Source organism: Haliotis asinina, chromosome 11 (genome assembly GCF_037392515.1).
Source record: "Haliotis asinina isolate JCU_RB_2024 chromosome 11, JCU_Hal_asi_v2, whole genome shotgun sequence".
Lineage (NCBI taxonomy): Eukaryota > Metazoa > Mollusca > Gastropoda > Lepetellida > Haliotidae > Haliotis > Haliotis asinina.
In genome coordinates this window covers 53,984,122-53,999,348 of record NC_090290.1, presented here as the reverse complement: position 1 = coordinate 53,999,348, position 15,227 = coordinate 53,984,122, and the positions used below count along the sequence as shown (strand labels likewise).

Below are 15,227 nucleotides of genomic sequence, written 5' to 3'. Positions count from 1 at the left end.
AACAATATCAGTATTGTTGGTTTTGAAAAAATAAACATAGAATTGTACTCGAACATGACACAACACACAGAAACACATATGATATACACATGCACATACACATACACACATACATGGCCTACACACCTATATGCACAAAGATACATAAATATGCACACATACACACAAGCACAGACACATATATATGCACACTTAACATATGCATGCACATCCATGCACACACACTTACAAACATCCAGAATTCATAGACATTTCCTGACAGAAGAACCTTGATCCTCGTCTGTAGATAACTGTGATGATCCAGTACAAACCCCAGTGTACTTGGTGGTAGTTGTCAATTGGCTCATCAACATTCCCCAAACATACCTGACCTTTAACTATATTGATCAGCATGTGATTAGGCCTGACCTGCTGTCGTGATCTCGAGGTAGTTGGGATGTTAGCATGAGCTGTATGCTGTAGCTGTGCTTTCTAATGACCGTATAATACCATGTTTGTAAATGATGAAAACATTCTTGGTAATGATTGTCATCACACGAACATGTAGGTTCATACTTAACTTCAGTATTGCCAACTGTGCATACCTACAGTCAATGTATCTTCAATTATCGTACATAGTTGTTGTTTGTGTATTTTTACTTGCATGTTTCATTCTGAGTCAGCTGAATTCTTTATGCTAAACAAATCACATTTGAAAACTGTAGTGTAAGATTCCTTTTAGGTTAGAGGTATCGACTTGAAGGCTTTAGTCTCTTGTACTTTCTGATGTGACTTAGTGCTCTGTGTACTAGTCATCTCTCAGTATATATGCTGTGTGAATGGGACTGAAGTCGTTATGGGTGAGTGGATCTCCTTAACCTGAATGTTTACAAGCACCTGTTATTGGCAGCCAGCCAAAGTTTAGCCACCCGGATCTTATATCTCCTAGTCAGAAATTGTCACCAGAATGCATATGAACATTGGCAGTCATCCAAATCTTTGCTACTCGAAGCAGGTCTTAAAGGGACTCCCCTTGTCTTAGGATTATCTGGCTCAAATGACAGTCACCAAAGGCATCAGAAGAAATGTTCTGAATTAATTAAACAAACTTCATTTTAATAATAAAATATGGAACAGGAAAAGAAATGCACGTTTTGGAAGAAAGGAAATCTCATAAAAGTATAAGGTCATGTCTTCTATTTAAAAACTTGGCAAAAAGCCAGAGCTGCGTATCTTTTGCTGTTCAATATACTTCAGTTTCATAACAGTCTGAAATATCCTGGTATTCCTGTCAAAAGTTCAACCAGAATTCCAAGCTTGCTTTGAGAAGTTATTTTGTCAAGTTACAAATTACAGATCAATCAAGTCTTTATCTGTATGCTCGTAGACACATGTATAGCCTTGAGATCAGGTGGAGAGTTTAGTAACGAGGGTAATGGAACCTCCCAGGTGCAGTGAGGGCCTTTGAACCTACCACAGTGATGTATGGAGACTTGGTTCTTGTCCAACTGTTATTGACTTACCTTTTGAAGTTGGATGAATCAGACTTGAGTAGCGGAATACCTTTACCTGGGGGGGTGCTTGATTGACTTTGGAATTTTCATGGAATATTTATGATTCTCTGCTTCGGTATAAGTATGTCTCTTGTGTATCAGGTAAATGTTAGTTGATTCAGTGACCATGCCTGTAGATCCCACCTGTAGATCTGCTGCTAGTTGTCCTGAAGTTCACCTGTTATTTGTTTTCACAATGACTGTTCAACCATTTGACACGGTGTGAGTATTGTAATATTCACGTATGGATACATGCTTGACACCAACATTGTTATGAATAGTGTGAAGAATCCCAGTTTTGCCTATATATCAGAGATAGATATGAAATATGAAGAACGATAACACACAGTAACTACCATGATTTTGTTTAAAATTCTAGTAGGACTTAAGGGGTGTTGGAGTACCTTTGTAGTTACAGCATTCCCAAGATGAGTACAATGTGTGAAGCCCATTTCTTGTGTCCCTTGGCATGGCATTGCTGGAATATTGCTGCAAGTGGGGAAAATTTAAACTCACTCTCTCTATAAGTAGGATTCCTTCAACTTAACAAAACAGACTAGCAACCTAGTGCTAATTTTGATCACTTTCAGAACCGTACATGTGTTTCTGTAAGCGCTGTGGCTTACAAGACTTTAGGCTTTCCCCTGTAGATCAATTTTAACCTGCATCTTAACAGGTTTGCTGTTATAGAACAGGAATACCTTTCAAAATGGAGTTCCAGTGATTGGTAAATCGGTTCATTGATGTTTGAAATACTACCGTGCTATGTAGTGTTCATGTTTTGTTTTCCTGACTTGACTATTGATATATGTGTTGTTGTGTTACTGCCTGCTGTGTTGTCAGGAAGTTGTTGACTGGGCATGATGTTATCTGCCAGTTTTATGTCCATTTTCTCGCAGTGAGTTTCTCGGGGCTATGTGATAGATTAGGGTAGGGAATGATTTCTTGTCACACACACAGGGATTATTTCCCAGCTTGGGTTGTCATGTTTTGTATGTTTCTTGTTGAATGCCCGCTCTCTGCTGCTTTCCAGTTATATGACCTGTAACCAGTCAGATCTGGAACACACAATCCAGTGATTGACACTGTAGGCACTGATTTATGTAGTTAGGTTACCCCGACATGCAATGATGCATCATCCAAGTCAGCAAACATGACCACCGAATCCTGTTAGTCACTTCTTATGTCAAGCAAATTGTTGCATATTAGGTTTTAAGTGTTTGGTTGTCATGGGATATTACTGTTAAATCCCTACTAACCACCATGAAAACTCCCACAGTCAGTTTCACCAACTGTGGTGGTTGTCAGTGTCACATCTGCACTGAATAGAACTGTAAGATGGGTTCTTAAATCAACAGTTTTTGTGTGTGAATTAGAAGTAATTCTTGGAATCGAAAGAATGAAAATGTATAGACATATTCAATTCTACGCTACTGCACAAGTAATTTCTGGAAAATGTCAGCATTATTTTCAAAATGTCAAATGAGCTATAAAAGTAATGTCGTTGTTGTATATGTACACACAAGCACTCTTGGAGACAAAAAGTGGCAAGGAGTGTCTTTCTCTGACAATATACTGAGAGGAAGTATCAATATTTGATTGTCATCTTTCTATAGAAACTTCCTAGTGTGAAAGGCTAGGTTATCTTCTCACTATGTTTTTAGTTAATAATAAATACAAATACCTACTATTCAAAGGGTGTCGTTGCTGTCTGTTGGACATATAGTTAAGAATGTGAAAAAGTTGTTGACAATGCTGAATATTCATGCATATATGTCTCATAGGTGGTGGAGATTGACAGACCTATAGGAGAACATTCTCAATATTTATTAGATAGGTCCTTTAACATAAATATAGTGTTTGAATGAAAACTATCAATAAAAAGTCAGCTGTTGATGTATTATATATGCGAAACAGTAACCAAAATAAATCCTGTGAAATATTTTTGACATTAACTGTTTATGACAATAAAAAGCAACCACATAACTGTTGAATAAGTAATATCAATATGTTGACTAATTTCCTGTCAGGCTAGGGCGTCTTCCTTTTTGCAATTCTTGTTTTGATCAATGACATCAAAATGAAAGTACAAACACTCTGTCATGACTAGTAATTTCCTGTAAATAAGAAACCAAAATCATGAAGGGATACTTTTCGACTCACTGAATACGTGAGTGAATTTCAAGGACTCTTGTGACCAGCCGTCCTTTTATGTTCAATATTTCATCTTTAATGCACAATTCAAGTATTTTTTGAAATTGTAAATTTATTAAAGCAAAGTATGTGGTAGAGTACGAAAATATTTTTTTATGTTGTTGAGTGATATACATTTGTATTTGGTTTATGTTCGTGTAAACACTTTCCAGTGCATATACTGGCATTTCCTATTGTCACAGTACTTACAAATATCTCCTTCCCCCTCTAACATCTGCATCTACCACCTGCTTAATCTGTCAGGTGTATTACCCATCTTGAGCTCGGTGGAAAACAAGGTTGTCCGCTACTGACTTAATGAGGTATCTCCTATTCTTGTGTCATAACAAGGAAATAACTTTATGAAGTGTAAGGAACAGCAATCCTGTTGGAAAGGGCGGGGACAAAAGTTATGATTTGTCCAAGTTGGTAAAAACTCAACAGTATTTGTTACATGGCAAAATTTTGATCAATCGCAGACTTATGACCATTTACTGTTACTGGACAGTGGTATAAACAACCATTAAGTATTGTGCATTGGCGTTGTAGGCAGAAAACATGTTTACCATGAGAATAGGAGGTGGACCTACATAGTGTGAAAGAAAAATGTTTTGATGCATAGAACAGTATATGTACATTGAGTTGCAAATCTCCACCATTCACATACACCTCTAAATACATAATTGGGCAGATCCCAGTAGGCTACCACCTAATTTAAAGTATTCTACAGGTCATTGTCATGTGGTGTTTCAGTTTATTGTTTAGTTGGGATGCAACAAAAACACTATGTAACTAATATGATATGTATCACAAATATTGGGTAATGAATGCAAATAATTATTCACAAATACAATATATTGTAGTTAAGTGATTGATGCACTTTGTGGAACGCCCATGTTAACAGTGTTAACTTGTCCCAACAATAACCATTCATCTCATGCCACTCAAATTTGGTATGTACTAGTTGTAGCCCACAGTACCATGTGTGGCCTGTTCAGACTAACATGGTTAGCACTACTACAAGGCTATTCTTGTGTATCTCACTTTGGAAAAGGACATAAAAAGAATTGTGAATATTTGTTAATGTTCGGTAAAACACTCCCTCTGAAAAATGGTTAATATTCAGTTCTAGTGACCATGAATAATGAATTGAATTCATGAAGGTGTACAGTTTTATTTACTGAATATGCAAATGAATCATAACTCTGTTAGTGCTCTGGCTTGGCTCTGGACATGCTCAGTCCTGGCTCTGGACATGCTCAGTCCTGGCTCTGGACATGCTCAGTCCTGGCTCTGGACATGCTCAGTCCTGGCTCTGGACATGCTCAGTCCTGGGTCTGGATATAGTCTGGCCTGGCTCTATACATGCCCTCTTGTAACATTCTGGACATGCTCACTCCTGACTTTGGAAATGCTCCGGCCTGGCTCTGGAATGCTCCGGTGTGGCTCTTGACAAGCTCTACCAGCATCTGCTGTAATGTGATTGGTAATGTTTTGATTGTAGTGGTCCATGAGTATATATGGACATCCCCTGAATAGAGTCAGTTTCTGGAACTGTTGTAGTACTCAAGATAAAACATATATTTGACAAACAAAATGGCTAGTGTGAAATCCCTTGACTGAGATCATGTGATCTACATGGAATATTGTTCTTTAATCTAAGATAATTCTATAACACAAATAACACAATAATGAATCCATTGATTCCCTTTGACATCATTTACGGAAAATAGTAACGAATCTTAGACTTGCCAAGTGGTCATACAGCTCAAACAGTCACAAACAACCAATTGTTAACTATTTATGATGTGAGACAAATTGTACTTCATCTGACTGGGGATATGGATTGCACCCAATTATTAATGGTGTCCTCCAGCTGGATATGTCTGACTAGATATTGCCTGCCAGTAGTATTGATCTTGTGGTTATATAAAGCACAGACAGTATGTACAGCATAGCTAGCTTGTCATATGGAAAATGGTGTACCATATATCTAGCTAAGGAAGTGGAAAGTAGTGTATGACATTTGATGGGGAATTGTACAACTGCTTATTGATTTATGATACTGTGTGCTGGATAGGAGTGGAGACAACATATTGTACTTCACCTGTGCGTGATCACGACAAACACTACTTATTTACAAACAATACAAGTTTGTGATGTTGAAAATTTAAATATTAATGTTCATATAAGTTGAAAATGACAACCTGAAATTCACTTAAAACTAAGTAATAGTTCATGTTATTGTTATCGGTAATATCATTAATTTTGGGGTGGCAGGTAGTTTAGTGGTTAAATTTTCACTTCTATTTGCTGTAGACATTTGGTCTGACCTAGATTAAACCCTGCTGCGACTCCACCATCACTTCACTGTTCTTACAGTAAATGTCCATTGTAGTGTTATCAGGCCTTGAATGGTAACAGTAGTATCAGAAAATCAATATATCTTATTGGCCGTAACCTTTCACTGCGACATATTTCAAAATGTATTGTGAAACAGTGCTAGTGTTATTCGTGGTAATATTTATATGCTATCGTGATGAATGTTTGAGGTGAATATCGTGATGCCAGTTCCTGGTTTGAATACAAACAGTTTGTTAGCAACAACAGTAGTTGTGTTGCCATGCTGTTAATGTCTAAATCAATGGTTTTTGTATTATATGATATATATCTATGTCAGCTTTCAAGATGTTTTATTTCTTTTAACTTCTTGTTTGTTTATGGTGGTCTGGTAACTTAATGGTTAAAGTGTTCACTCTTCACACCTGAGACCCTGGACCTAGATTTTTGAAAATCTCTTAGCAATAAGATTGTCGTAAGTGCCATACATTAACATTAACTTACGACTATCTTAGCGCTGAGAGAGCTTTGAAAATATAGGCCCTGATCCGATTTCCCACATCAGTACTGTGTCTGAAGCTCATTTTCTTGAGTTCACCACCATGATATTGCTAAAGTATTACTAAAAGTGTCATAAAAATATAAACACTCAGTTTTTTTCTTGAATCAAATTCTCATTAATGCAAACCCTTGTTGAATAATGTCAGCAATATTTGTAATTGTCAAGAGAGTGAACATGTCTGATCAAAAGAGAGAAGTCAGTGTAAAAAAATCAATAGATTTAAAACTGATTTAATGTTAATTTTAAACATAATAAATTGAACACAGATTTGTCTGTTAAATATTTTAGTCTTACCACGGCTACTGCAATGCACTGATAAAAAAGTTATATGGATTACATTTGTAAGGAAACAGCTATTAATATGGAAATAAAGATGTCCATGAGAAATTGCCAAATTTGGAAATGTATAAATGCCTGTCATGTCTTGGCCCATGTTTAGATAGATGCCATAAATATTACAGGATGTTAATCCTCATTTAACATTTGAAGTAATGATGCGTATCATATTTTGAAGTATTAGCCTTAGTATGATTCTAATAATCAATTTCATCAAGTACAGTTTCAATGTCAAATTCATGAATCCACTCCCCTTGTTATCTTACACACTTGGTGCTTCTTTGAGTCAAACCAATGTCACCCTGTATCTGTATCCAGTTAAGGCATTATGAACTCCTTGCTCCATCTCATGAATATGGGTGAAACAGTCCAGGATAGGTGTACTTGTGTACGTGTTACAGTGTGTATACACCATTGCATTCTCCTTGTCCTTGGATGTTGGGGGCCATCTCAAAACCATCTCATAACTATTCCTTTCCTGGCCTTATTGCCATGGTTACATCATGTGATTAGTCATGCTATACACTATAATGTGTATGTACTCACTCAGGGTTCATTTGGGTATCCCTTTGAAGCGATATTCATTAAGACTTGTGTAGCTCAGCAACAAGTTGCAGGTAATCACCAACCTTTCTGTGGATGACAGCCTTGTATGTACACTCCAAAGAGCCTTCACAGTAGATAAATCTGCTCAGTGATGGAATGATGTCACTTGAGTCTGTTAATAGTAAATACATACCCATGGCCATGTCTGCTGTAGGAGAGCAAGGGGCCTGTGATTAAAGGTATTGTCTCTATGATAAACAAGTCCTAGGTCCCATGCTCATAGCACATATCTTGTCTGTCAATACGACACCTGTACTGGCATGCCTGTAGTAGTAAATGTTGGAGACCTCCATACATTCTCCACTTTACTGAATATAATGATGTGTGATAACTGGTGAGAGTGTAAACAGTGTGCTTGTCCTTGTTGATTGGTTATTCTATATGTGTTTTAAGCTCTAGTTGCCAATGTAAGGTGACACTCCATGATGGTGTAAGCAGAATGATACATTTATATATGAAAACGGTTGTGGGCAATCAGTGTTGGAAGTGAAGCAGCAAAAGCATAGGCCCTTCTAGTCATAGCATAGAATGTTAAAGTGTCATCATGTCTCTAGATTCAAATTCCCTAGGAGAAAGCCTGGGCCTCCTTTCACAAAGCACCTAAGTGATCGTAAGTTACTGAGTTGACCTCAGTATGATGTTAAAGGATGGGAGTTAAGGTTAACCATAGTAAAGGTTGCTTTGTGAAAGGAGCCCTTGGGTAACATGTAGTTATCTCTAGATTCAAAATGTCTAGGAGCATGCCATTACCTTATTTTTAAATTCTAATATCTGGGAAAACAGAAATACGATAAATATGTTTTGAAACCAGCCCTGCATGGAAATCAATAAAATTGATCTGTTTTTTAATGTACCGATGGGCAATGGAGAGATATTTCTGTGCCATACATACATTGTCCTCTGTCTGTCTGTGTAGGCCCCATTGATTCCGTCACAGATCACATTGGTTGCTAGGACGGCAGAAGCAGCCATAGACTTATTTCAGTGTAGGTTCTCTTTAGGCAAGTTTAACATGCTTGTGTTCATTTGTAAAAGCATTTTCATTGATGAGTTTCATAATTGTTACTATAGATGGAATGACGTGAATGGAGGGGGATTTAATCCGGACTGAATGAGACTCGTTGAGGAATGAGTGGGCACATAGGAGGAAGACGTGGAAGAAGATTGGGAGAAATAGGGGAGAAATTGTTGACTGAGAAAGGAAAGGAACTAAATGCTGTAAATGTCATCTTTATGACGAACTTGAATAGCAGGCTAAGGTGCACTGGGGTAACCTAGTGGCTAAAGTGTTCGCTTATTACACCGAAAACCTGGGTTCGATTCCCAACTCCCTCGCTCCATCACATTTATTTCCTTGGCCCTGACCACATGCTGTATATTATGGTTGAAATTCATATATCAAGCTATGGTTCTAAGGAACTATTAAAAATAGTCCTTTGAATTTCATTTAAGTGTCGTTTGTTGTATCTTTAGGGAATGAAAGAAAGAATAGCATAGGAAAAAGTTCAAGAAGGAATACATTGTACATGTGAAAAAAGCCAAAGTCTGCAGGGAGCTGAAATTTGCCATGCAGAGTTGTGTCCCTTTGGCAACCAAGAACCAATAATCAAGGGTTCCAGTCTGAGATTTGCCAGTATGTTTCTATGCTGTAAGAACTGTGCAAGAACTGTGCACAATTTCATCAAAATGATAAAAGTGACACCTGCATTAATTCTGGATTTCCTTCCCCTGCCAATTAATCTTTTTTTATAGTAAAACCATAAAGCCTGTTGGGAACAGTGTGAAGCACAACTTTGACTTTGGGCAGATTTGTCCTAACGTGTAGTACACTGGACACTGGTGTGACAGACATGGACTTTTCATGTTGCTGGGAGCAAAACAAGATTGCATTGCCTTTGTTCCCTATATTGCTGTTCATACCATTATGGAATCTGTTCAGGAACATGAGATTTTCTTGACTGTAAGTGAGTGATTGAGTGAGTGAGTGAGTGAGTGAGTAAAGTTTTAGGTCCGTTTTAGCCATATACAAGCAATATCACGGCAGGTTTTTTGATAAGTATTTATGTATGTATGGTGTCTCTGCTGATTTTTTTGTGGTCTGTTGGTAACTAGTTTTCCTTTAATACCTCCTGCAGTCATTTTTGTTGAATATTCAAGACTGGTTGTACTCTGCCGTTTCTTATTCACTGTAGTAGTTTGATGTCATAATCTTGTTGTAATCACTTATACATTCTTCTTTTTTTTTCAGGAGGGTTTTGTAGCATTTTATGAGCAAGGCCCTGAGAATCGAAATGAGAACCCATGGCCTTCATTACGGCAAATCTGTGGATACGCAGCTGGCGCCATCGGTGTACTGACGCTGGGAGCCATTCTCACACAGAAGTCCTGACGCTAGAAGGGACGACAACACAATGCGACCAAACTCTCTGTCAATACTTTGGAGATAAATAAATATGGTGTTATTTATTTCCTCAGTTGTGAAATCTGGCTTTAAATGTGTGGACCCAAATCAGTTCTCTAGCGGTATTTGGCTTTGTTGTTGTCTGTCTATCTGTGTGTCTCAACATGATCAGTTGGACTCCCAGAATGCAACAGCCATATAGTAAACGGATCTACAGTTGAGATCAAGTTGAACTGAAGTTTGGTTTTTCTCCTTGTATCGTGGATATATGTGCACAGGATCTTCTGGATGACTTCACACCCCCACAATGTCTGTTAGGGAAAGACAATTGTATAAACAGTTTTAAAGTTCCTGTTGGGAGAGCACGATGAAATGGATATCGCGGTTGTCGTTCCTCAGATGGTTTTGACATGAGCAATGAGCTTAACATTGCTGAATTTTAACTAATTCAGAGAAAGTGGTAATCAGGGATATGTTTTGAATTAAGAATAGCCACTGTTATTTAGAAGTGAGTCACAATATTGCCGTGATTTTTAATTTGCTGTTCAGGGAAAATTTTTACAAATTTGATAGGATATATGTTCATTTAATGTTATAAATGCCTTTTATTTATTTCCCACATAACAATCTATTCATTTCATTGATTTATTTACCATAAACACTGTTAACATTGTAAGAATTGGTACTCTTTATTCTTTTCATATGTTCACTGTTATACTCTTTTTTATCAAAACCGTTTCTGACGCTGGTTTGGTGATTGTGTGCTATTTCATGCAGTGCTAACTGGTATGATTAATGAGCATTCTGAAGAATTGTATTAAGCTATTTCTGTTGTTAGATATTCACTGAATAAGGTCTGACAATGATTGCCCAAAACATTGGGTGTTTTCCCAGTGGTCTTTGGGTTAAGCTAGGGTGCAAGTGTTGTCTCTTTTTCTTGTTAAATTTTAAAGCTTAAATCTATTTGAATCCGTGGATACAAGAAATCATGAACATCTGAAAATTAGATGTTGAAATTCTCATGTATTGAGTAGAATTATGCAAACTCATAAAAAAATAGAAAATGCACTGAGGGGAAAATAAAAAAAATAGAAAATATACTGAGGGGATAAGATATCACATGAAAGAACAAGTGTTCTTTTATTTTTTTCCAGGTTTCATCATAAGCTTTGTGTCATATAGCTTGTGAAGAAACTTTGAATAAAAAATAAGGGAGCTTTTGCACTTTCATGTGATCCCTTATTTGTTCCCTCAGTATATAAAAGCATGTGACAGGCCACAGTGTCACAAGCTTAGAGCTGTTCCTCCATGGTGACCTTGGGCAAGGTTATGAGGAGTTTTGCTGAATGAAACAACTCTTGAAGAGACAACTCATTTGAAACAATGACTGGAGACTTGGTTCAAACTGTTTTGGTGTATTTTCTAACAGAAAAAAAACATACTTCACAGTTTCATGCATATTACAATAAAAATGTTGGTTATGAGTGATGATGGCGCCACTCATTTCCTAATCAGTATTGAGAACAAAATATTTTATTCAAGTATTTAGGGGAAAGGTTTTTGTTTAAAAGATCAGTGAACACCTTAACTCCTTCTCAAAGAAATATATCCGATACTGAATCCCTACAGCCATGTTGTGCACAGCTGCTGTGATGAGAGGTGAAGTTAAGTCAAGGACCAATATTTGATCGCACAAAGATTGTTGATACTTGGTTGACAGCCATACTGTACATTCATGACCCACTGACCCTGCTGGTCTGCCACAGCTTTGGATTCACTTCTTGCAAACTCATTGCACTATTCAAAATTAAGAGTGAGTATGACTTAATGCTGCTTTTAGAGATAACCCAGCAATAGCCCGAAATGGGACACCGGAAACGGGCTTCACACTTTGAATCAAGGTGAAGAATAAGTTCTTGGTCTTCAGCATGATGAGTGAATGCTTTGAAAAATGACCTGATGACTCAACATGCTCCAGATTCAGTTTAATGTCAGCAAAGGCTTTCATTTCTCAAATTCAGCTGGTGTCTAGGGAAGTCTAGTCTTTCACTACAATATGCTTCCCGTTTATAAGCCAGGAAACTGTGATAGTATTAATATTATTGGTACAAATCCCATTTTTTTGCCATAATTTGTTTACCAATCTGTCAGCACAATAATCATGCTCTTGATTTTTACCAAAGTGGCGAGTGTCTGAGAAACACATCACGTGGGGCTTTCTTCCCACATTCAGCTGAGGCACTGGTATTTGGCTGGAATACTTATAAAATCGGCATCAAACCAAACTCACTCACTCACTCCACTTACCGGTACCTGTATTATGTCCCAGATAATGAATATTAGGAATTACTAGATGTCATGTCATAATGTGAAAATATGTGAACCTTCAGACAATAACTAGAAGTCTCCGGACTACTGTGTCCTCCTTAAGTTTATGTTTTATTTTTTCCCTTGGTAATTGTCAGCCATGTGCAGAAAATAAGATTACTTTTCTTCCACAAAACATATTTTCCTTTATTGCTGTGATATAACTAATGTCATCTGCAATCTCTAGGGGACTAGTTTCATCCCTTGATATATTTTTCTAGTTCAAAGGTCAATGGAATGTTCGAGTTAAACAGTTCACAGGACAGAATGTGCAAGTGTCATGATACTTTGAATTTTTTATTAAGACACACATGTGTCCTTTATGTTACCAGTGCTTAGTCTCCTCAACGTGACCTTAGTGCTAAGATGATTGTACTTGCTGTATGGTGTCATGACTGACAGTACCTTGTGGCTATGAGATCGGGACTAAAGCGGCTTGTTAGAAAAGGAATATAGATAATGATTCAAACTGACATTTATTTCCACTAGTCCCTATAACATACAGCAAAACATTATAAATAGTAAATCTCTACCTGTACTTATGATACCTTATATACGGCAAGGACTATAGGTCGAGTGTAAATTTCTGTAGCTGAGATAAGGATAGATCTGGTACATTAAGCTGAAGCTATTTTTGTCTGGAAACTTTCAGCTGGTCACTTCTTTGGTAAACAGATTTTGTGAACATTGTATTTTTGGTTTGATTGATTGCTGCAGGTTTTAGAACTGAAGATGACTGGTACAATGTATAATACATTGTCTGGAAGTCAACATCATCGTGAAGGAGACAAGCTGTGTCCTTGATCAGCATGATCGGGGAATGTTCATTGAGAACCAGGATCATTTGTAGGTTATCTTGATGTGATCGCGTTCATTTTGCATTTGTTGATTTGAGATTGTTGTTTGTTGTAAATATAGTTTACATTGTGATGGTATTCAAAACCTTACGTTTGGACACCACATGAATATAATACATTTGATAGGTGCCAAATTTATTTTGACTTTTGATGTTGTACGAATGCTACGATAATGTGAATTACAACAGTGCTGTGGAGGTACCTGATAGCTATCAGTCAGTGCTGGATGAACTTTTGGAAAACCACCTTGGCAGCGTTACCATGGTTATTTGATTCCATTTTTAGGATGTTTCACTTCAATATATACACAATTTTCCTTCTCGATCATTTAAGATAACACAAGATTGAAAGAGCCAAAATATATGCCATTCTAGGTTTGAGATCTTTATAGCATGTAGTTTGTTTGTGATAATTCTTATTGGGTGTGTTCTGTACATTATCTTTTTCAATGTGGCAATATGAAGGCTCATTTCAACAGGTGCTTGATGCCAAAATGTAACAATAGAAGTTATAAGAAGGACAAGTTTCAACTGTTTTGGCATCAAGCAACTGCAGGATGTTGTCATGCTGAAAGATTCTCATGGCACCATGGTATGTATATCTATATACAATCATCATCTCTTCAATATCAGTATATATTTCCCTCCATGATCTGATGGGTCCAATACATGTTCATATGAAATAGCTGGTCATTGAATCGGTGGTCATTCTTTTATGATCAGTAGAGATCATATGCTTGGTTTTAGATTGATTTCAAATTATTTTGAAAATGTTGAGTTAAAAGATTAGGATTTTGAAAAAGTTGTCCTCCGAAAATTTGAACAAACCGATAAAGTTCTGGCTTCATGTGAAAACAGGTTGTTTTCGCTTCAACTTATGGATGTTTTTAGGTTGTTTAAGTATTGGAATATTAATAGTCAAAGGTTTACTGATAAACAATTATTTTCTTGTATATGTTGCTAATGACGCAGCAAGTGATGACAAGAGCCCTTGATCATGTTAAGTTTATGATGACGATATATAAGCATATTTAATCACTGTTTTAGGTTAGCTTAAGTTTAACATCTCAATTATTAATCACTGTTTTAGCATTAAAGGATAAAACATAAATTTATTGAATCATATTTTCATCTTATATCCATGAAAACAAACCAAGAAACCCTTGTTTATGGAGTCGCTGGTGTTGAGTGTCTAAAGATACATGCTTTTGTTTATGTGTTATTGTGGCAAACCACCATATAGTGGAAAGACCACGACAGCAGTGATGAATGATAAAACAGGGCAGATGTGGGCTGGTGGTTTACTTGTTACTTGTTGAAGGCTCGACAACCACAGGTTTCAATGTAGATGTGAATCAGTTAGGTTCAGTATACCATGCATCTCGTGTCTTGTGACAGTGTATGTAATAGTGTAAAATAAGATACATACATTTCATGAATAAAAGAAAGAAAACACACCTGGTTTTGTCTTTGTTGACTTTTAGTATGGTTCCCACAACGTAAGCTGCTTTAAGCAAAATTCCAGTATTCAAGCTCCTGAGGACTGGTGGTTGCTACTGGTAGAGACAGCCATGCCCTTATGAACATTTGGTGACATCACTGATTTGCAGTGTTCTACAGATATTATTTTCATCACTCTTTGCCTTTTGTACCAAGTGGAAGCTATTTTGGCAAAGAGTTGGAACTGGCTATTCTCAAATGTTGATTTTTTCGAAAGTACACTTTGAGCTAACACAGGAGGATACATAAAAGTTTTACCCAAGTGTGAATATTGAAGCTATGGGTTTTAAGGATTGAATTGTTCCAAGAAGACTAATGCTTGCATACAAGGCCAGTGAACCCTGGTGTGGTCTGGCTTATTTAATGGGTGTTACATAATTTTCTGTCGTGTTATTCTCATTTACCCTAATTAGTACAGTCACATATTGATTTGGCAGTCAGCTTGTTTACTGGACTGAGAAAGAGCTATTGATAAAATTAACCTTTCTCTCTTAATACAAGAGAATGGTAAGCACTGGCAATTAGTATCTGTAA

The 15,227-nt window shown here is 36.9% G+C and overlaps 2 protein-coding genes across 2 annotated transcripts in view; one reads left to right on the top strand and one right to left on the bottom strand.

Annotated features, from left to right (window-relative positions):
• LOC137255657 (bcl-2-like protein 2) overlaps positions 1-14,650 on the top strand; it is a 73,942-nt gene extending 59,292 nt beyond the window's left edge. Inside the window, exon 3 of the mRNA XM_067793133.1 lies at positions 9,818-14,650. Within this exon, the coding sequence (XP_067649234.1) occupies positions 9,818-9,958 (141 nt within the window). The 3' untranslated portion in view covers positions 9,959-14,650. The remainder of the gene's footprint in view (positions 1-9,817) is intronic.
• LOC137255252 (large ribosomal subunit protein eL27) overlaps positions 1-15,227 on the bottom strand; it is a 271,307-nt gene that overhangs the window by 242,562 nt on the left and 13,518 nt on the right. The gene's annotated exons all lie outside the window — the stretch shown is intronic.